The sequence below is a fragment of the Sabethes cyaneus genome, chromosome 1 (genome assembly GCF_943734655.1).
Source record: "Sabethes cyaneus chromosome 1, idSabCyanKW18_F2, whole genome shotgun sequence".
Lineage (NCBI taxonomy): Eukaryota > Metazoa > Arthropoda > Insecta > Diptera > Culicidae > Sabethes > Sabethes cyaneus.
The window spans coordinates 32,687,535-32,709,453 of NC_071353.1; the positions used below are offsets into that span (position 1 = coordinate 32,687,535).

Genomic DNA, 21,919 nt, shown 5'->3' on the forward strand with positions numbered 1-21,919 from the left:
ATTTCCCAAGTATCGTGGCAAACATACATTTACACACTTCAAGCGGGGCCTTACGATATAGTATAAATAACAGGATGCCACAGGAGGGATATTTGAAAATTTTTATAAATACTTATAAGATGTTTTCTTTGAAGTCTTATATCCATGATTTACCAGTTTCCCAAACACACATACAGAGCTGCCACAAATACAGATATTTGTGCCTGCATAAATTTGGGACCCATCAATTATTTCAGTTGCTGTGATTTCTGGCTCTACTTATGTTCCTGAATTTTAAAGTACTCCATAAACTATTTATGTTATTTAAAAGATCAGATCGAGAAAATAAAATACTCCGGAGAAAACGGTAGGGTCCCAAATTTATGCATGCACAAATATCTGTATTTATGGCAGCTCTGCACACATAACACAAGCATATACGCCCGAAAAAAAAATTACATTAAATTTTGTAGTATAAATAATGCATACAACAATGCTACAACAGTTTTTATTGTGAACATTGAAACTTATGTTAAATTTATTGTAAAAGTGCCTCAAATTCAAATGTTGTTCATATTTTTGTTTCTTAATTTATTTTATAGAATTGGCTATATTTCATCATAAATTTTCTGCCTTTTTCAATTATATTTTGTTTTGACGCCTAAAAAAATTACCATAAAAGTACAATAACTTTTATTGTAAATGAACATTTTTGTTCGCGAAAAACTAGATTTTTTTATTGTTAAGATACAACCCATCATTTTTATGGTATAATCTCTGAAAACCATGAAAGTTATGGTGAACAACAATAAGTTTGATGGTTTGGTTATTTTTTCTGATGATAAGCTTTATTGTTTTTACTGTATTTTGTATCCTACACTCAAAATAATCCAAACGTCCTTGCCACGTGAAAAATCACGTAGATTTCTCTACAGGAAGTTACGTGATTTTCAGCTGATTGTTATTGAAAAAAATAATAACATTCACCTGATTTTCACGTTAATGCATTACAGTGAACCCCCGTTCGTTTGAACGATTCCTCATGCAAACTAACGGGGTTAGCTTTTAATTTGAACAACTGGTAACCCTAAATATGCTGGAGCTTGTGTGAACTGGCTGCCCTGTTCTTTGTTATTGTTTTGGTGGTTTGATTCAGTTGGCAGTTGCAATCTGCGAATATTTCATTCTCCGATTAGATTTCTACCATAATCGTTGAGAAAACGCATTGTGAAACAGATTGAACACGCTAGATCAGTACAAACAAATCGCGTTTATGTGCATTGTCTGCATAAGCAAATGATGTCGTATTGAGAATGACATTTGAACCATTTTTAATTTGCACGTCGTGCAAACCAACGGGGTTCAAATTAAAAAGTGTTCAGATTAAAAACGGTCAAACGAACGGGGGTCCACGGTAGTATGCGTGCGAACTACCTGAAAATCACGTAAATAGTACAGGAAAAGCTGGATGGAAAATATTCACATAACTTTTCAGGTAATTTCGACGTGAAATATATTTTGAGTGTACGGTTACCATAATTTTTATCTTCGTGTTATGGTTATTTTTTTCCGGGCGGACTGATTGCTGTGAATCAATTTTAGCGCCTTGACGGTGACAACCACAGCTTAGTAATTAAGGGCCAGACACAATGCATACGGATTTTACTACGTTGCGGAAATATGACAGTTTTTCCATGGATTTTCTGTCAAATTGCCGCAACGTAGTAAAATCCGTATGCATTGTGTCTGGGCCTTAAGGAAGCAGACAAGAGTGAACTGGAGACTGTCAGTGTTCCAGAGATGTGTGGAAACCGAGGCCAATAATTTGGGAACAGTGCAAAAAAACTGCCATCACTTGCTGCAGAGTAAAATGTTGTAGCAGTGTGACTTGATTGTTTCCAGCATTCTGTTTTGGTCACATTAACGGGAAATTAGCAGTCATTAACTTTTCGTCGGAGAGCTCAATTTCGAAAGCAGTTTTTGGGCCCAAAAGCGGGGTTCTGTTTGTAAATATGTAAATACTGCATTCTTCTTGCTAGGCTGAACACAGCGAATATATTTTCATAAATAGAATTTTTGTTTCAAACAAAAAAACTGCTTTTGAAATTGGCAGAATCGATGACGACTAATTTCACCTTAATTCATGCGGCAATATCCCGCTTAGACGCGTCCAGCAGAAATCGAACAAAAATCTGGCAGCGAAAAACTTTTTCTGCCAGACATTCTGCCGGGTTTTTGGCCGCCGTCACCCGTGAAAACTAGCAGAAATGCAACATCCGATTCTGGCAGAAATTTCGCCCGGTTTTTCTGCCGGATTTCTGTTCGATTTCTGTCAGAGGTTTCGAATAAAACCCGGTTTTGTACCGCTTGCCTCCTTTTTTTCAGCTTTCCCTCCTTGTTTGGAGGGTAGCAGCAGCGGACTGTAGCAGCAAGAAGCGTGCAATAAACAGGTTAACAATTAAATTATACCTGCTTTGTCATGTTCCATATTATTCTCTTACGTTTTGCCCGAAACTGCAAAACTGATGAATCACTTTTCTCCTGCCTCAAAGTGTCACATTTGACATAAATCGAACGAAAAATGAAGACTGGTTCTGTTCAATTTCTGCCAGGCATCCGACTTTTTCGTAAGCGGGTCTGATCTGCACACTGGCACATCTGGCACTGAGATTCAAGTAAAATTGTCGACAATTCGCATCGGGTTTCAGAGTATCTTTTGTGCAAGACAATTCACCTTGAATACCATTTGCACACCTCACGTCTCGATTTGTGTTATTCCATAATTATGATTAAAGTTACCATCACGAAAATATGAAAAATTTTGGACGCTAATAATTTTGCCAATTATGAATGTATATTCTTAGTTTATTTAATTTTATTTTATTTTATCTAACACCGGCTTCGATAAAAAATCGTACTGAATATGCTTATAAACTATGTTTTACTGTGTAATTTCGCTGATTCGTTTTTTTAAAAACTGACTTTGGCATGTCGAAATCGAAAATTTCACCAACAGCGTTGAAGGCTTGAAGGCATGAGTTTAATGCGTTGTCCTGGCCAAAGTGTGTCCGGTGGAAAGGTATTGCAAGTAACTGCGTATCGCGAAACCAGTGGGGAGGTACGTTGATTGGCACCTGGGCTTAGATACCTATTGACTCATAACAAATGTAGGCAATCACGTGGTTTCTATTATAGTTTTCTTTTTCAATCAAGAATAAGTAAAAATTGACGAAAAGTTTCAAGGTTGAATATCCTTCGTTTTCTTCGTCATCGCCATGCTTCATAGGCAGGAACGACAGTTAAATACAGCTTCTGTCTACTGTAATTTCGATTAACGTATTTTCAGAAATAAGAAGGGACAAAGCCCCCTCATCCCAACAGGCTAAAGATTCTTTACGACGTTCAGATTTGTACTAATTTGATATCTGTGTTTGGGTAGTACGCCAGAAAAATTATGAAGTCCTCTCGTCCTAATAAAACCTTTAGGACCGCCATAAACCTAGACCAATTTGATGTCTGTGTTAGGAAAGTGCGCCAGAAAAAGCGATGTCTCCTCATTTTAACCAGATTTCTTAGGACCGCGATAAAGCTAGTCCAATTTGATGCCCTGAAAGTGAACAGTTATAAAAAGCGAGTGACCAACCCTAGCGTTCGCTCGTTTGTATCCACATACTGCAAGAATTTATTCAAAACTGATGTCTTATATGAAAAAGGAGTTCATGCATGTGACGTGATGCAGCAATTCTCAAAATGAGGAAGAATTAGCGACTGTCTGATCCGAAAATAGGTTTTAAGTCGTCGGCATATACCAGTTTAAATCTAACGTTTATTAAAACCGTCACATTATTAAAAAAAATAGTGAAAACGGGCCTAAGTTGCTACCTTGGGGAACTCCAGTCTCATTCACGAAAATATCAGAGAGCTATTACCCAAGCAATACAGCTTGTTATAGAACAGTATAATATTACATATACCAGAACTTCTCTATTACCAGGAAAGCGCAATCAATTGAAGTCTAATAAAACAAAAATTGAAAGAAGTATGTATCAGGTTATTTCATACCAATTTAAAACGTTATTATAGCATAAGCTGTAACTTGTTCTTCCAGTAGTTTAAATTTAGTAATGGAGACATAATAAAAACTTCGTGTTGACATGTTGACAAAACAAACATTATTCATTTGATTTGAGTTGTCAAATAAATTCATGTTATCCCAAAACATCTCAAAACCTTAATAATAACGACATATATTTTCAAAGTACGTTGTTCGTGATCGTCGTTAGGGTAGGCCGGTTACCAACGGGACTGGTGGCTTCTTCACACAGTAAATAAAAACGCTAGATTGTCTGATGGCAACCATCCGCCAGCGGCGGTGGCTGCTACTGCACTGAACAATGATTGCTATTTATTAAACGCCTTTTATACACTTGTAGTAAATAGATTTCTTCTACGTTCAGAACAATAGCTCCTGCATATCACGTTCGGTCGAACGGACAATAGTCTTTTGTGACTAGATTCGGCTGGACAATAGAAGGATAGAAGCTAACTGGCAGGGAATATTACAATGCGGCTTTCTGCCGCAACATACGTTTATAGTACTCTTAAACGACTACTTTCCACGAATATTATTTTCTAACTTGTTTTGTGTGTTACTTGGGTATCCAGTTTTAACCTGTAATTTCCTGTTTTTCAACTAAGACTCCAACCAACGACAAAGTCGTTGAGAAAACTCGAGCTTGGCGAACTTCTTGAGGGCATGATCAATCCGATCAAATGCAGACTTAAGGTCTGTGTAGACGGCATCGACTTGGTTGCCCGAGCCAATTGTGGTAATGCAAAATGCAGTGAATTCTATCAAATTTGTATCAACTTATCTTTCTGGTACGAAACCATACCATACCAGACCATACCAAGCTTGAAAATTGTCAGAAGTGGCGTTGATAGTTGTCCAATGCAGTGTTTCAAAACCGTAGCTGAAGACAGTAACCTTCTATCTCTTCAGCGAAGATAGAAAAAAGCCTGTTTCTTATAAACCAATCATTAATTTTTTTGTTTTGTTTAGATTATAGTGACTTTAACCAGTTTTGGGTCATTTGTGGCTTCTGCGGGCTCTTCGGCGCGAGAGGCGTGAATGCTAACCACCACGCTGGGACTGACCCCAATAATCATTAAATTAGTTTTTCTATTTTAACTATTTTCGTAGTTGTTAGTTATTTTCTACTACTAGTTGGTCGTTCATTGCGGGATTCTAATGAAAGCTTCTGAATTCAGTAGCTTTTATCATCTAGTTTCTAGACAGCTTTGTTTAATTCGGTATTTTTGGAGGCATTTTTGGCATTAAAAGTTCTACAGTTCCTGAACTAGCAAAGACAGAGGTATACTGTATTCTGCAAATTTATATTTACTGTATACTGTATATTTTTACTATTTGTACAACTTTGTTTAACATAAAAAAGTCGTACAACGACTACAAAAAGAATTAAAATAGAAAAACTGAAAAACACTTGATTATTTAGTTAAAAACCATTATTTTAATTTCTACTGCTAGTAGGTCATTTGTTGGGGGCTACTAATGAAACCTTCTGGGTTTAGTAGTTTTCATCATCTAGTTTCTAAACAAGTTAGTTTTATGTACCGCCGTCTACGCATGCTCGAGTAATTCGAGCTCAAAGTTGGGATATTTTTGACTTTAAAAGTTCTACAGTTTCTGAACTAGCAAAGATAGAAGTATACTATATTCAGCAAAGTTTTGTATTTCTGCTATTTGAACAACTTTATAGAACTTGAAAGAATCTCACTACAACTACGAAAAAAGCTAAAATAGAAAAACTGATTTTAATGATTGATTGAAAAGAAACAGGATTTTTTTATCTTCGCTGAAGAAATAGAAGGTTACTCTTTTCAGCGAAATTTCTTGTAATAATATGCTCTAAAACTTCAAAAAACACATCAATGTACTACATTGAAACTAAAGAAAAAGAAAATTTTTATTTCACTTTAAGGGGGATTAATCAAAAATTAAATAACACCAAACGATAGGGCTTTTAATTTCAATAAATTCTACCAAAGGTTCCATAAACCTGAAACCAAGTTTTCCCACTCAAAACTCTAATGCGCACGTTTTCTTGCTTTTAGACCACTGGAATTGGCATTAAAATCTTTTCTTGAATAAATATAGTTTCAACGTAATTCATGAATATTGTTCAGACTACCACTGAATAAGCTGAAGATACCCACACGTGCCATACAGACTAAAATAAAAAAATAATGAAAGACGGCATGGATTTCCGCTTGCCAACCATCTCGTTGGAAGTGTCAAGAACAACTCACGTATATTTTATTTTTACCGAAACGGGGAAATTTCCCGACCTACTCTATTTCCTCAGGCGAGTTCTCCATGCGAGAATCGCTTTCACCTATGCTGCCGATCGTTAAATTAGCCTCCGCGCATGAGTTTCTTATCCGATTTTTTTTCGCGCAGGCAAAGGGCGAAAAATTTATAAACACAGTTGTTTAAGCGTCTCTCGCGTTTCTTCACTTAATTTGCGCGCTCTGAGATGTCGGGTGCACCAAGTGCCAATCCATTTTCTGCAAGCCACGCGGAAAGATTCATATGTTTATTTCTTTCTCCGAGCCACAAGGCTTGCGGTTTCTTCCGGTTTAATACAGCTTTTGTTTAATTTCAATTCTGATGCGCGCGCACCCTTGGAGAAACTGGGTCGCGCATTCCGAGGATGTTTTATACCTTTTTTGCCAACGTCGGTCGTTCTACGTTCTGACCAACGTGGCTGGTTTTACTTTGCATGGATTGACCGAGATTTTTCGGGTCCAGGCTAGATTCCTGGATTGGGTTAGCCAGAGAGTAGGCTCGTTACATTATTAATCCACTAGAAAGACGAAAAAATCCATTTAATTGTATGTTCAGTAAATTAGATACACTAGAATGAACTGGAATTTTGCATGCTTTAACTTTTTAGTTAATTTGTGAATTCTGCAAAAAAAACATTCAAAAATAATTCAAATTAGCGATACCTATTCCAACTAATCACTGAGCGAGGATTTCTAGCTAGATACTAGACTAGTTAGATATTCTAGTCTCTAGTTTTTTTACGTCGGTTTTTGAATTAACACGGTTTATTTTAGGATAACTTCTGAATTAACGAGGATTTTTTTACAACCTTTTTCGAATTAACGCGGTTTTTTCAACGGTTTTATTTTACCGTCCCCCGTGTAAAAAAAGACTGGAGTTTTTATTTTTTTTTTTATTTGTTTACGGGGCTTTCATCACTGAACGGTCATTCGCTCTAAAAGACTTGAGTGTATATTCAATTCAGTGATAAATTGGTGTAGAAATAATCTAGTGTATTGTCATAGATGGTTAGAAAAATTCCAATCGAATTAGACAAATATCTCTAAATTCTTTGGAGAATTAACGAACTTATAAGCTTGTGAAATTATATCGCTTTGATACATATTACATACAACGAAAATTAGCAAAGCTATTTCAATCAATCAAGAAAATTTCCAGATAGACATTATTTTAAATTTTGTAATAGAGAGCACTTAGAAATCAATAGTTTTCTCTATTGGAGTCGACGCTTAGGAAATTTTCCAACCGATTGGTTCAAAAATATTAAAAATTGATCGGCAAGTCGCTGAGTTATTAGTCCTAAAGATCTATAATTTTGCGTGACGCTCTCATCATTAAATTTTTTGGAACGGCACCCTAACTTTCCGTACCTTCCCGTAAGACGTAGTCCCGAAGCAAAAAGTTATTGGTGTTGAAAATCTTTCACTCCAACGTCAATACGGACGTGTACTACGCAATGTGACGTTTGATCACTTTTTCGGGATTTGTTGAATTGGACCGCTTGAGATACCGGAAGTCTACTGTAACCGACAAGGGATTGGCAGGTAAATCTTTTACTCAATTAACAGTGATGGCTGAAAATGTTGAGATCATATCAATGGTTTCGTAGGCTTATATTTCGAATCATTTTTGGTAGGAGTTGGCTTCAAAATAGAGAACAGAAATATCAGTTTATGTGAGTTTATTTTTTCTTCTCACACCAATTATTTTGACTAGCAGTTTAGACCGAAAGAACTCATCTGCTCAGACTCCATTTTATCGTTTGTGGCTTTTATTCATGCTGCAGCAAGGCGGTGAATGGTTTCGTTGGGAGCTGGTTGAAATTGAATTTTACTCGGAATGCTGAATGAATCCTATCAGGAGCGATTCGCTCGTAATACTGTCGGCCTCAATCAGAAATACTATTTCGGAGCGTCAACTGGTGTGAAATATAGTATGATTGCCCGTGTGCAATCCGGAAGGGTTGACTACTAACCGGTGGAACGTTAGAATGATAATGGATAGCTTTGGAATAACCATTTCGGATTCGGTTTTTGTGACCTGGAAAATTCACAGAGCCTACGGCACATATGCACAATAGGATTATTTCTGACGCGGAGGAATTTAACGAATCGGATTAAAATTTTATCCTCTTTTTGGTTTTCTTTCTTTGCAGAGCTTCCAGACAGCGGTCCTACCCTGTGGACTGAGCACAACCGGTATGAGGCCGGCGACGTGCTGAGGGCCAACTGCAGCTCACCCCCATCCAGACCAAAAGCAGTCCTGAAACTGACATTGAACAATATCGTGGTAAGTTGACAGCCTTTCTTTATTCCTATAGGACAAAGTTTATTTTGTTTTTCTTGCAATAAAGAACCTAGCAGGTTCTATGACGTGTCACGAGTAGACTTAGACATTGCAATTACGTGAATTTTATCACATAGAAACAGCAAAATAAACTGGGTCAAACCAAAAAATAGAATTCTTCAATTGCGACAAGCGGTCGGCTACGGGCATTTTAGTTTAGAATAGTGGGAAAGTTTCTTGTCCCACAGAGGGGAAACGTATATAGTTAGTACTACGAATTTGTTCTCTTCGTGTGCTAGAAAATTGAATATTCGCTCCATCATCGTATAACTGGCATAGTCCGGTACCGCGGCTTCAAGCTATTCCAAGCTCATTGTGATGAAGACGACGACGACGACGACGAGGACGACGAAGGGGTTTAATTAAATTTTGCGCTCCAAAAACAAACAAAATTAAAATGCAGCACCCGAAAGCCGGCCGCGATGACCAGCTTGCCATTATTTTACGGATTGCAAAGAAACAAAAGCTGCATTGTTCGGGAGGCAAATTCATTTTCCCGGAAGCAAGGAAAATCACTGCAGGTTTATTCGTGAAGGAGATCAACCTAATGAGGTGAAGGAAAATTTTTTTGCTCCCTTTTGAATAGGTTCCCGGTTTTGGACCGGAGAAATGCTAACAAAAAATGGTAAATATTTTTAGTTCCCCTTCGGAATCGTAATGAATGGCACACACCCACGCGTTCCTATTTTTTCGTTTTGATAAGAAGGTATGCTTTAAGCTTTATTGGATTATAGAATTGACATTAGTTATGGTTTGGGATTAACTCTACTTGAAATATTGATTTTTATAGATGTAATACATTGCAGCGATTTTAAAATCTCTCAACCAACGTTAAACATAAAACCAGCAAAATACAAACAAAAGTAAAGCTCGCTTTATGAAGTCCAAATAAAAAAATACCCGCTCCGAGCCAACTTTCGCCTGTAATCGATTGGAAACATTTAATAATATTTTACAAGCTGTGGAACACCAACGCTCCCAGCTCGCCGCCCATGCGGTAATTGCGGTTCACCGGAACATCGCAATATTTCTCGCCATATCGCTGCAAAACCGGATGACCATTCGCAATCGAAATTGCGACCAATCATCGGTAGCCTTGAGGCAAGGTTCACTTAACCAGAAAAAAAATCATTCGGTTTGCACCACAGCAACGTGCTCGCTGCACCTGTCACCTGCTCTAACCTGGTTTCGCCAAGCGCTTTTCCGAAGGTAGGTGCCTAGGAAACAAATTCCTATGTGAAGCAAAAATTTTGGTTTGCCCCGTACTAGCGGGAGACGGCGATAAATCATAAGCTGGGATGGTCTGCGGCTGGAAAATATCCTCGAGCTGCTGGGCCAACATTTGCCTGCCGTGGTCGTTATAGGGTAACTGGTGCCCAGTTTGATCGTCTATCACTGTAGATGTATTTTAAAGTCATGCCTTTTTAATGCAAATTCTGAGTTATTTGGCCATTGAAAGACATTGTTTAACATATAGGGCTAACTTTATATAAGCTGTACATCGCTTACCACCACCATGTGACGACCATCCACGTTAGAAAACCCAAAAACATTTAAAGACACTGAATTGAAGCATTTCTCGATGACGATTCGTGCCAGATGCAAATAGAGTTTGCTTCTGCAATATGTGTTACCCACCAAGTCATTTTCAAATGATTGCATCCGTTGGGAATGATTCGAAAGCAAGAAGCTCGGGTTCCTTATAATTTGAATACAAGGGACATTGAGCGTCGTTTTTTCGTCTATGTACAACTAGGGGTACAGACCATCGTGATGGGCAGGCTTGGTACACTTGGGTTTTGCACCGAGTTTGATCTTTGGGATATAACGCTTTAGCCAGGCAGCATTCGACTAATTGATGTATGGGGCACTTGTAGACTTGTAGTTATTATCTACAATATTGTTGAAGTAAGTATGGCTATATCTTTTGCCTAAACCTCGATATGAGGCTGCTACCCAAGAATACTCCTTTTGCTACCCTTGGTATTGCAACCCTACAGCGCTATAAATATCTATACATATAAAAGTGAGCGTGAGTATGTTTGTATGTTCCACCAAAACTCCAGAACGCCTTGACCGATCTCCACCAAACTTGGCACACATGTTCCGTGCTATAAGAGAATCAGCACTAGGTGGGGGTGAAAAATGGGGGGGGGGGGGTACTAACAGGTTGGGGAGGCCATAACTCCGAAATGCCTAGACGGTTCTTCATCAAACTTGGTACACATGTTCTTTGATATAATGGAATCAGAATTGATGGGGTTGATAAAAGGGAGGGGGAGAAGTCTCATAACAAGGGTGGGGGGGGGGGGGTGTGGATTGGTTTTATAGCAGGGGGAGGACCTTACTCCGAAATGCCTGGACGTTTCTTCATCAAACTTGGTACACATGTTCCTTGACATAAGGGAATCAGATTTAAAGGGGTTGACAAAACGGCGGAGCAAGCTTCATAACAAGGGGGAGGGGGTTCATAGCAGGGGGGAGGCACTAACTCCGAAACGCCTGGACGGTTCTTCATCAAGCTTGGCACACATGTTCCTTGACATAAGGGAATCAGAATTGAAGTGATTGACAAAAGGGGGGGGGGTCATAATAGGAGGGGAAGCCCTAACTCCGAAACGCCTGGACGGTTCGTTATCAAACTTGGTACATATGTTCCTTGACATAAGAGAATCAGCACTGGGAGGTTGCCAAAAGGGGGAGCCCTAACAATGGGCTCAGTTAAAAGGAATGCGTTTCTCTTGCATTTAAACTGGTTGCGGTTGTGCAAGTGGCTTTGAGAAAAAAGGGGGTTTCCACCGAAGACGAATATATCGTAAAAAAGACCTTTGGTTCATTTCCATTACAGGAATTTCCATAGAGTAGTTAATGCATAATTAGCTACGTGACAGAAGAGGGAGCTGACTGGGAAAGAACCGACGACGTAGGGGGACGAGGAATGTGAGTATGAATGTATGTTTCGCCATAGTTCCGGAACTTCTGGACTGTTGTTCATTAAACGTCGTTTGTCAAACACATGTATTTTGACATAAAAGAATCAGCGCAGGGGGGTTGACAAAAGAAGGAGAGAAAGCAATGTTATAGTGGGTAAAGAGGTCGTTCCTCTTGCATTTTGAACGACAGCAGTTGTACAAGTTGCAGGATTTCTGAAAGGGGGAATAGAATGGCCATTAACAAAGGGGAGGTTCAAACACGGATTTTTGTCGATTTATAGGGATTACCGAGAAGAAGACCGACAAGTGGCTGGGGTACAACATGAGGTGAACTGACAGAGAGAGTGGACACATTAAAATAAAAAAAAAGGATTTTGTTTCTTGCATTATGAGAATTATTGTAACGAAAATAACAGATGTACAAGTGACTGAGAGGCAAAGGGGCCCCGAATAAGATCGGGCAATCAGCTAGTATAAGATAAAACTAACTTTAGTTAATTATGCAATATTGTAGACAATAACTAACTGTACAAGTGTTTGATACAAATCTTTTCGGAATTCTGCATATCAAAAGCGGTGTAGTAAAAAACACAAATCTCTAACCATGAACCAGTGGGAGTGGCTGGACGGCTAAAAAGCAACAAGGCACCCTGTCCGAATGGAATCCCCAACGTGGCTCAGAAGGCAGCAATACAAGCGTTCCCGGACATGTTTAGGCCCGTGCCGCAAAAATGCCTAGAAGATGGTCGCTTCCCGGACCACTGGAAGCTTCAGAAGCTAGTGCTAGTGCCGAAGTCATGAAAGGCTACGGGGTATCCGGCAAGGGAACTCCATGGTGGATGCTATCCGGACAGTAGTCGATCGAGCCGCGAAGTCGTCCAAACAGAAGCGAAGAGGAGATTGTTTTTCCGCCATTGTAAGGATCGACGTAAGAAACGCCTTCAACAGTGCTAGCTGGGAAGCCATTGCCGAGTCGTTATCATAGAATGCAGGTCCCGGGATATCTATGCAGAATTCTGAAGAATTACTTCCGGAATCGAGTGCTTGTTTACGAGACGACGAATATTACGTCGGGAGTTCCGCAAGGCTCCATCCTCGGGTTTACGCTCTTGAACGGGTTGTACAATGGTGTACTGACTTTGAAACTGCCCAGAGGTGAATCAACGATTGGCTTTGCGGATGAGGATGGGGGAAAGGGTTCTTCAGGTTTCAGAAGGCTGCGTCCAAGGACCACCCAAATACAATGGTTTAGGGCAAGATGGAATGAAACAATTGTTAGCCTCTTACGAACACCCACTTCCCGGAGTCAAGTCTGGCCGAAGAGCAGAGCTATAAAAGGAACAAGTAGAATGAGTCAAGACGTACGATACTACACGATTCTGCTCTGCTTGCTCGTCGAGGATTCACGGGAGCTCAAATCAACTAGACAGTAATCTCTTTTGAACCAATGAAGTCTGCAAATGATATCCTTGTCCATATTCATACAAAACGTGGACAGAGTTATTCTCAGCTAGCATTTTCATACACTCGAGTCTTTTTTTACACGGTTTGTTTTTTTCGATTACTCAAGAACGGTGCAATTTAGGGACCATTTACAAAATACGTGACGAATGTCGGGCCTCTCCCAAACGTATTGAGAAATAAATGAATGGTACCTAAATAGCCCCGTTCTCAATATTCGAAAAAACAAACCGTGTAAAAAAAGTACTTGAGTGTATGTATATAAAAAATAAAAATCAGCATTACGTACAGATATTTATGCTAATAAATCGTATTTAATGCTCAAAATTAGCATATCTCTACTATTCTGGAGGCGATATACGTGATTAGGAATAGTTCTAAGCGTTTCATCTATATAAGTACCGCCATCCGGGGTGAGATTGTGCCACGGGGGTGAGATTGTGCCAAAAACTAAAACTGTTTATTTGTGAAAATTTTTTATATCTATAGAAACTGGTGACCTTAATTCAAAATGATGATGAACATAACATATTTATTCATAACTTAGAATGGAACACAAATAATATTAGCAAACTATTTAGCCTAAATAGGGTTTTAAAGTTCGCGATCAAAAATACTCGGAAATAACGCTTGTAAAAAATGTCCCGCATAAACCAACCTAAACAAGAAATCACATAAACTTGCTATTTTGAAGATATATAAACTAATCATTTACAATGTATTGAAAGGCGATTATGTGTTGGATAAGTTTTGATTACGAAAATAATATTTTTCGAAACTTTGGACTTTTCGAGCTTCACGGGGGTGAGATTGCGCCAAGCCATAATGATCGATCCAATTTGTGGATTTTACATAGCCAACAAAAATACGTCAGTACACACCAGTACACTCACATTATTTACTATATTATTTTGACAGATTAGATTGCATCATTTATTTTGGAGTAAAAAGCATCATAGGTCTGCTAAATAATTTAAACTAATTTTTACTTTTTCTCTTGAAATTTCAGATGCTTTGAATAAACACTCTAATATAAGACGAATATATTATACCGTGTATAAACTGCCAGTTTTAAAGACGGGAGAGGAGGGTGGGATAGGCTACATGTTCTGCGGCCGCGGGTTCTCGAACGAAGTAATGGTTACTTTTGTTAAATGATCAAATAGGTATGCCCCCTTAGGATACACCCCTTCATATATCTCCCCCTTGTTAACCCTAGAAACGTTACTGACTATATAAAGGCTGTCCATTGACTACGAACTCATTTTTAGTTATTTCAGACCTCTCCGGGTTATTTTCATTCATACTTTTTGTATGATGCCTTGTTTTTGGCCGATCCCCTGCCCTTAATAGTGCACTTAGTTCATGGACGGCCCCATATGAACTACTTTATACTGATATTTATGTGTATTGTTCACTGTTAAGGTTTTTAGCCTAACTTTATGTTTTTGGCTTGGGCTTCAAATGGTGAGTTGACAACCTAGAAGAAGTGTCAAACACAGCTCTGATCCTCACAAGCTCCCGCCTCACGCCTCCACGAGTCATATGATACCACTTGCGGCGTAGCCTGGGCAATGTTGTCAATCTGACAATAGCGAAGTGAGGAGGTGCAATGCAAATACTGGTGCGGTAACCATAGCATGGCGGTAGAGGAAATGCTTCGTCAAACACGAGCGTCTGTTCACCAAGGAGGTGCGGCTCAAACAGCGTCTGTTCTCCATGTTAGGGGCGGCTGATTATTATACTCGTCCTTATACCAGGAGGGACTCTAAACAGTGCTGTGCACGATAGTCCTCCGGCGAGACAGGGGGTTAGGGGCAGGCCCAACAAACCGCCCTGGAAAACAAAAAGTTACCAACAACGAAGAAGAAAATAGGGATCGGAACAATCGGCGTCGACCTACGCTACGAAATAAGGACTACGATTGAAAACTCGGGACATGGAATTGCAAATCGCTCGGCTTCCCGAGTTGCGATAGGATAATATATGATGAACTACATCCCCGAAACTTCGAAGTCGAAGCACGGCAGGAACTTTGCTGGACAGGACAGAAGGTATGGAAAAGCGGGCATCGAGCGGCTACTTTCTACCAGAGCTGTGGCACCACCAACGAGCTGGGAACCGGCTTTATAGTGCTGGGAAAGATGCGCCAGCGTGTGATTGGTTGGCAACCGATCAACGCAAGGATGTGCAAGTTGAGGATTAAGGGCCGTTTCTTCAATGACAGTATCATCAATGTGCATTGCCCACACGAAGGGAGACCCGATGACGAGAAGGAGGCGTTCTACTCGCAGCTGGAGCAGGTGTATGATGGCTGTCCGCGACGGGACGTGAAAATCGTCATCGGTGACATGAACGCGCAGGTAGGACGGGAAGCTATATATAGACCGGTAATTGGGCCAAACAGCTTGCATGCCGCAACGAACGACAACGGCCAACGATGCGTAAATTTTGCAGCTTCCCGTGGTATGGTAGTCCGAAGTACCTTCTTCCCCCGCAAAGATCCACAAGGCCACTTGGAGATCACCAGACCAAGGAATAGAAAACCAAATTGACCATATTCTAATCGACGGTGAATTCTTCTCTGATGTTATAAACGTTCGCACCTATCGCAGTGCGAATATAGATTCGGATCATTTCCTAGTTGCAGTCTGCATGCGTTCAAAACTCTCGACGGTGCATAACACGCGTCGAAGTCGTACGCCGCGACCCAACATCGAGCAGCTACGAGTCACCGGAGTTGCCCAGGAATACGCGCGGCAGCTGGAAGCAGCGCTACCAACGGAAGAGCAACTTGGCGCAGCAACTCTTGAAGATGGTTGGAAAGGCATTAAGACCGCCATCGGTAGCACTGCTCTAGCGGCACTAGGTACAATGAATCCGAACCGAAGAAACGATTGGTTCGACGGCGAATGCGAGCAATTAGTACAGGAGAAGAATGCAGCACGTGCGAGAATGCTGCAACACCGTACGAAGGCGAATGTGGATCGATATAAACAAGCACGGAGCAGGCAAAACTCGGTCTTCCAGAGGAAAAAGCGCCAACAGGAAGATCTAGATCGCGAGGCGATGGAAGAACTGTACCGTGCTAACGATAAACGGAGGTTCTACGAGAAGTTAAACCGTTCGCGCTTTGTGCCGCAGGCCGATATGTGTCGAGACTCTGACGGTAATCTTCTCACGAACGAACGTGAGGTGATCGAGAGGTGGAAGCAGTATTATGACGAGCACCTTAACAGCGATGTAGCTAAACATGGAGGTGACGATATGGCAATAGATCTTGGAGCACGTGCAGAAGACGACAGAATACCAGCCCCTGACCTCCAGGAGGTAGCTGAAGAGATCGGTCGGTTGAAGCACAATAAAGCGGCAGGGGCTGATCAGCTACCCGGCGAGCTGCTGAAATACGGTGGTGACGCACTGGCTAGAGCGCTGCACTGGGTCATTGTCAAGATTTGGAAGGATGAGCTACTACCGGAGGAGTGGACGGAAGGCATCGTGTGTCCGATCTACAAAAAGGGCGACAAGTTGGATTGTCGCAATTACCGCGCAACCACACTGTTGAACGCCGTCTACAAGGTACTCTCCCAACTTTTATGTCGTCGACTATCACCATTTGCAAAGGAGTTTGTGGGGCAATATCAAGCGGGATTCATGGGTGCCCGTGCCACCACGGACCAGATTTTCGCGCTTCGGCAAGTGTTGTAGAAATGTCGCGAATACAATGTGCCCACGCATCATTTATTCATCGACTTCAAATCGGCGTACGACACGATCGATCGAGATGAGCTATGGCAGATTATGCACTACTACGGATTTCCGGATAAACTAACGCGATTGGTCAAGGCGACGATGGATCGAGTAATGTGTGTTGTTCGAGTATCAGGGGCAGTCTCGAGTCCCTTTGGATCTCGAAGAGGGTTACGGCAAGGTGATGGGCTTTCATGTTTGCTGTTTAACATCGCTTTGGAGGGTGAGATAAGAAGAGCGGGTATAGACACGAGTGGCACGATATTCACGAAGTCCGTCCAGCTTCTTGGTTTCGCTGACGACGTTGACATCATTACACGTACCTTTGAGAGGATGGCGGAAACGTACATCGGACTGAAAACTGAAGCCAAACGGATTGGACTTGTCATTAATGTATCGAAAACAAAATACATGAAAGGAAGAGGTTCTAAAGAAGTGAATGCTGACCTCCCTCCCCGGATTCATTTAGACGGTGATGAAATCGAGGTGGTAGAAGAGTTCGTGTATCTGGGCTCACTGGTTACCGCAGACAACGACACCAGCAGAGAAATACAAAGACGCATTATGGCAGGAAATCGTGCCTACTTTGGACTCCGTAGGACGCTGCGATCGAACAAAATTCGCCACCGCACGAAGTTAACAATCTACAAGACGCTGATTAGACCGGTAGTCCTTTACGGCCATGAGACATGGACTATGCTCGTGGAGGACCAACGCGCCCTTAGTGTTTTCGAACGGAAGGCGCACCATCTACGGCGGAGTGCAGATGGAAGACGGAACGTGGAGGAGGCGAATGAACCATGGATTGCATCAGCTGCTTAGGGAACCACCCATCGCCCACACCGCAAAAATCGGTCGCCTGCGATGGGCTGGGCACGTCGTGAAGATGTCGGACGACAGCCCGGTTAAAAAAGTTCTCAATAACGATCCGACTGGAATGAGACGGCGGGGTGCGCAGCGAGCAAGATGGATCGATCAAGTGAAAGGCGACCTGCGGACCCTACGTAGACTACGTGACTGGCGAATTGCGGCCATGGACCGAGTGGAATGGAGACGACTTCTTCGTACAGCAGAGGAAACTACGGCCTGGAGCTGATTAAGTAAGTAAGTATGTTTTTGGCACAATGTCACCCCGCAGAAGGGGTGAGATTGTGCCAAAGTTCATGCACTTCTAGTAAAATTAGGTTTCATTGTTACTGAACCATCTCTACGGTAGTTGTTAATTGAACAATTTAGTATATATTGACAGGTTTGAAATCAACTTAGTTCCTAAATTGTGTGTATACTGAGCTAAAGAACAAAAATATATGCCTTTTTGGCACAATCTCGCCCCAGATGACGGTATTTATATACGATAATATCCGATTAAGCGCGACTCGCTGCGTGTTGTTATACAATTCTGTGATAAAAATCGTATGTATATCAGTTATTATCATTATATACGATAGAAAATCAACTTGGGTGCAGTTTATCAAGCGTTAGTTACGATTTCGAATTTGTGAAGAGATATTTACGATAATTTTTGTACATTGATATACGAGTTGGTGCTAGCTAGGTTGTAGCCGTGATCATCAACCTGTTACGGACATTTCGAAAGGTTGGCCTGTGGGAAGTCAAAGTAGTGTACATATTACCGGTCTATGTTCTTGCAGTGTCATTAGTAGCTAGCTCATTAACAGTGATTGAAACTGACATGACATACCAAAGAATTTGTTGAACTGCAGGCGGTCACATCTGGAATGCAACCTTTCTGATCAAACTTTGCAACAAAACGCAAATAAAATTTTGTTCATGAAAGTTGATGTTGCAAAATAACGCAAAGCAAAGCCTATGTGCTACATTTCGTTATCGAAACTTGACCTTCTGTTTTCATACGACAGACTTCGCAGTAAACTGTTAGAGTACAGGACGATTGCGGTGCTATTGGTACGATTCTATTGACTCCCCAACAAACATTTTTGTTGAATAACAGCTTATCAAGCGCTTGTTTACTAGTTGTATAATGGTTGAATACTCTTCAAACTATAATGGTTGAACTGCTCTTCAAATAAAATGTTTATTAGGTCTAAAAGCCTCTCCCAGCCGAGATTCGAACATATGACGACTGGCTTGATAGACCAGCATCGTACCTCGAAACCAACTGGGAGGGTGTTGCAAAGAAAATTGAATATTTAACAGTAAATTTATTGTCTCTATTTCTTTTTGTCAAGAATAGCGTCTACAAAGGATTAGAAACGACATTTTCAACATAGATTCAAACAAAAGTCATAAAGTTTTTGTGTTACTGATGCAACACCTGCTAACAATATGCAACACTTGCACATTATATGGATGCCGCCTTTCAAAGGTTGCTTCATTTCGAGAGTTCCGCTTTCGCTCAGTCAAACCAACAAAGGTTGAACGTACAAAAAGGCCTAATTAGCAGAGTCCTTCTGCTCCTAGCATCGTTTGTTTGGTGCAGTTTGCTCATCCACTTAACCAAGTTTACATATAATTAAAATTTGAAATAGAAAACTTCCTGTTCGTCGCTCGTCAGTTTGTTCGTCGCCGTATTGCCCCATCATCGTCGGTAACCCGGGACAGCATCCGGTGCGGATGCCCGATAGTTGGACCGGTTGCAATTTCGACGGCTGCTGCGGTGTAAAAGTTCGCAATGCATACATTTTCTCGGATTGGGTTGACTCGGCCGTCAGAGGCCGACCAGCGGGCCGATGCAGGCCACTTCAAGCGTGAAGCAAGGCCGTTAGCTATCGGGCCAGCCGAAGCGTTCGAACGTCCACACATGTGATGTAGGTACCTAGTTCCTCCTGTGTGGGCTCGAGTGGCGAATCCCAGGCCAGGATGAGCAACAGCAGGCTCTGCCAGCTGTGTGTGTGTGTATGTGTGTCTGCAGTTGCAGAACTAAATTGATATTTAATGACCGGAAATTATTTGAAAAGTTCAATATCGAAACGGGAGCAAAGTTCTGAATAGGAAATTCGTGAGGTTTCGGATGCTGTGGGTGCCGAGAGTACGATTAGGAAATATCGAGGCGTAGTTGGCTGCTGCTGTCCGTCCGCTGCTGGCCGGCTGGCCGGCTTGCTTGCTTGCCTTCGTTGCGGTTCGGTGCGAGCCGGTTCGTGCGATGGGCGAAAAATAATATTATTGGCAGGCTGACTACTTTTAAGCTGGTAGTTCGAGGGCATATTGGGACGGAAACGGTGCCGTGGTGAATGAAACTTTTGTAATTATTTTAACAAGCCGTTGTTACATTGTATTTGGAATCCAGAGCGGTGTAAAGTTTTCCAGGATTTGGATTATTTTAATTTCGCAGTATTACCACAACATCTTAGAACATGCGTTTGATTGATTTAGTGATGCTGTTCAATACAGCAATAAAAATATCTAATAACAATAATTTTAGTATCACTGAAAGACTGTTATTTATTTGTGTTAATAGCACAATAAAGAAAACAGCGTAACTATTTTCCTCCCGTTCGTTCTCACTTATCCTGGCGGTTACCGCATCATCTTCATTCCTCAAGTGGAGCGTTTCACCCGCAAGCGATACTTATTCATCCACAAGGGTTCCGTTTTTTCACCAACCAAATGCCAGCATCACCAACCATCCTCGGAATCGACACGTCCCCAATACCAGAGTAATGAAGAGTTTTTCGGTCCATTAAGCAAAGGATCGCCGTATTTCGTCGATTGTTCAGCCAACAGTCACGCTTCGACAGAAGACGTGTAACAATATTTTGTCAAACCTTACAACTATCCGCCGGGAGTCAGGTTTGTACTACAGTTTTATCTATAAAGTCACCCTTTCCACGGTCACGTTATAGGTCATAAGTCAAAACACACCATCCGGACCGAAACGAGGACCTCCTACCCTACCCGGCATCGTCAGCTGACGGTGCAGTTTGCTTTCCATTGCCGTGCGGTCGGCGTTCGTTGAGGCGCGTTCCTTTTTCCTGCACAGCCCGAGCGCACTGGCAATGACGGACGAGGCGAAAAATGCACTCAAGTGAAAAATCGTTTACAAACAGCAGTTTTTCCGGTTCCTTCGGTTCGCAAGTGGTTGGATGGTACGGAAACCAAGGAAGCAACAGGAAGAAAAACACGTGTATAAAAAAAGTCCACAGCAATTCGAAAACCGGATGCAAAAACCAGCACAACCATTCGAGATTCGATTAATAAAATGACAAATTGTGCCTTTATCGTTGTTGAAATCGTCTGGTAAAAGTGAGAAATTTCTGTTGATAATTCGAACAGCAGCCATAATCCACCTTTAAATGACCGTCCACATAATTGAGTGTAAAAAACTGCCCGTTCCGTAGACCGGCAGGTTTCTAATGGGAAGAAGTTTTCCTCCAACCAACGTCAGCGTGGGTTGATGATAATATGATACTTTACTATCATCTCTACCCCCGGAGCCGAGCGAACTCGTCGTTATCTTTGTTTCAATTATCAGATTTTTAATGAAGTAGGTACTTTTTCTTCCGGAGATAATATTTCATCGGGGAGCGCTAAAACGAAGTACGATGATGAAAAATGTTAATTATGTCCAGAATTAAATGACCAATTAGTAGCTGAGCAAGTGGCTCTGTTTATCTTGGCACTTTGGGTGACAGCCTGGTGCTGGCGACGGTGATGATGAGTGTATTTCGCTGTTTCAGGTTTTCGGGATGCTTTTGATTGGCAATAGTATGAGCTGAGAGTATGCTAATTAGCTCGTGATTTGAATAACAAGTCTTTCGGTGACTAATTTGTTTGCTACCTGCCGGGCACAGTACACTGTTGAGATCTGCATTCAGAAAACGTAGATTTTACTACCTTGTGCGATAGCTTTTCCTTTTCTGAATGCAGTAGTATTTTTCTATAACATAACATAATTGATGTTAATAATTGGTGATGAAACTAAAAGGGTAGAGAAGTGACAAACATCCTGTTCGGTTTTCTACACGTCCAACACAAAAAGAAAAAGAGCAAAACACATTCATCCGCGGCTAACGTTAGAGTGGGTTACTCACAAAAACATTCTTTTCCGCGGCGAAGTTGGTTGTGGGCTAGATTTCCAGCTTTAGCTACACTGGCACTC

At 41.2% G+C, this 21,919-nt stretch overlaps 1 protein-coding gene across 1 annotated transcript in view; it reads left to right on the forward strand.

The window, feature by feature from the left end:
* Positions 1–21,919, forward strand: part of LOC128745543 (uncharacterized) — a 195,056-nt gene that overhangs the window by 106,063 nt on the left and 67,074 nt on the right. Inside the window, exon 4 of the mRNA XM_053842618.1 lies at positions 8,505–8,638. Within this exon, the coding sequence (XP_053698593.1) occupies positions 8,505–8,638 (134 nt within the window). The remainder of the gene's footprint in view (positions 1–8,504; positions 8,639–21,919) is intronic.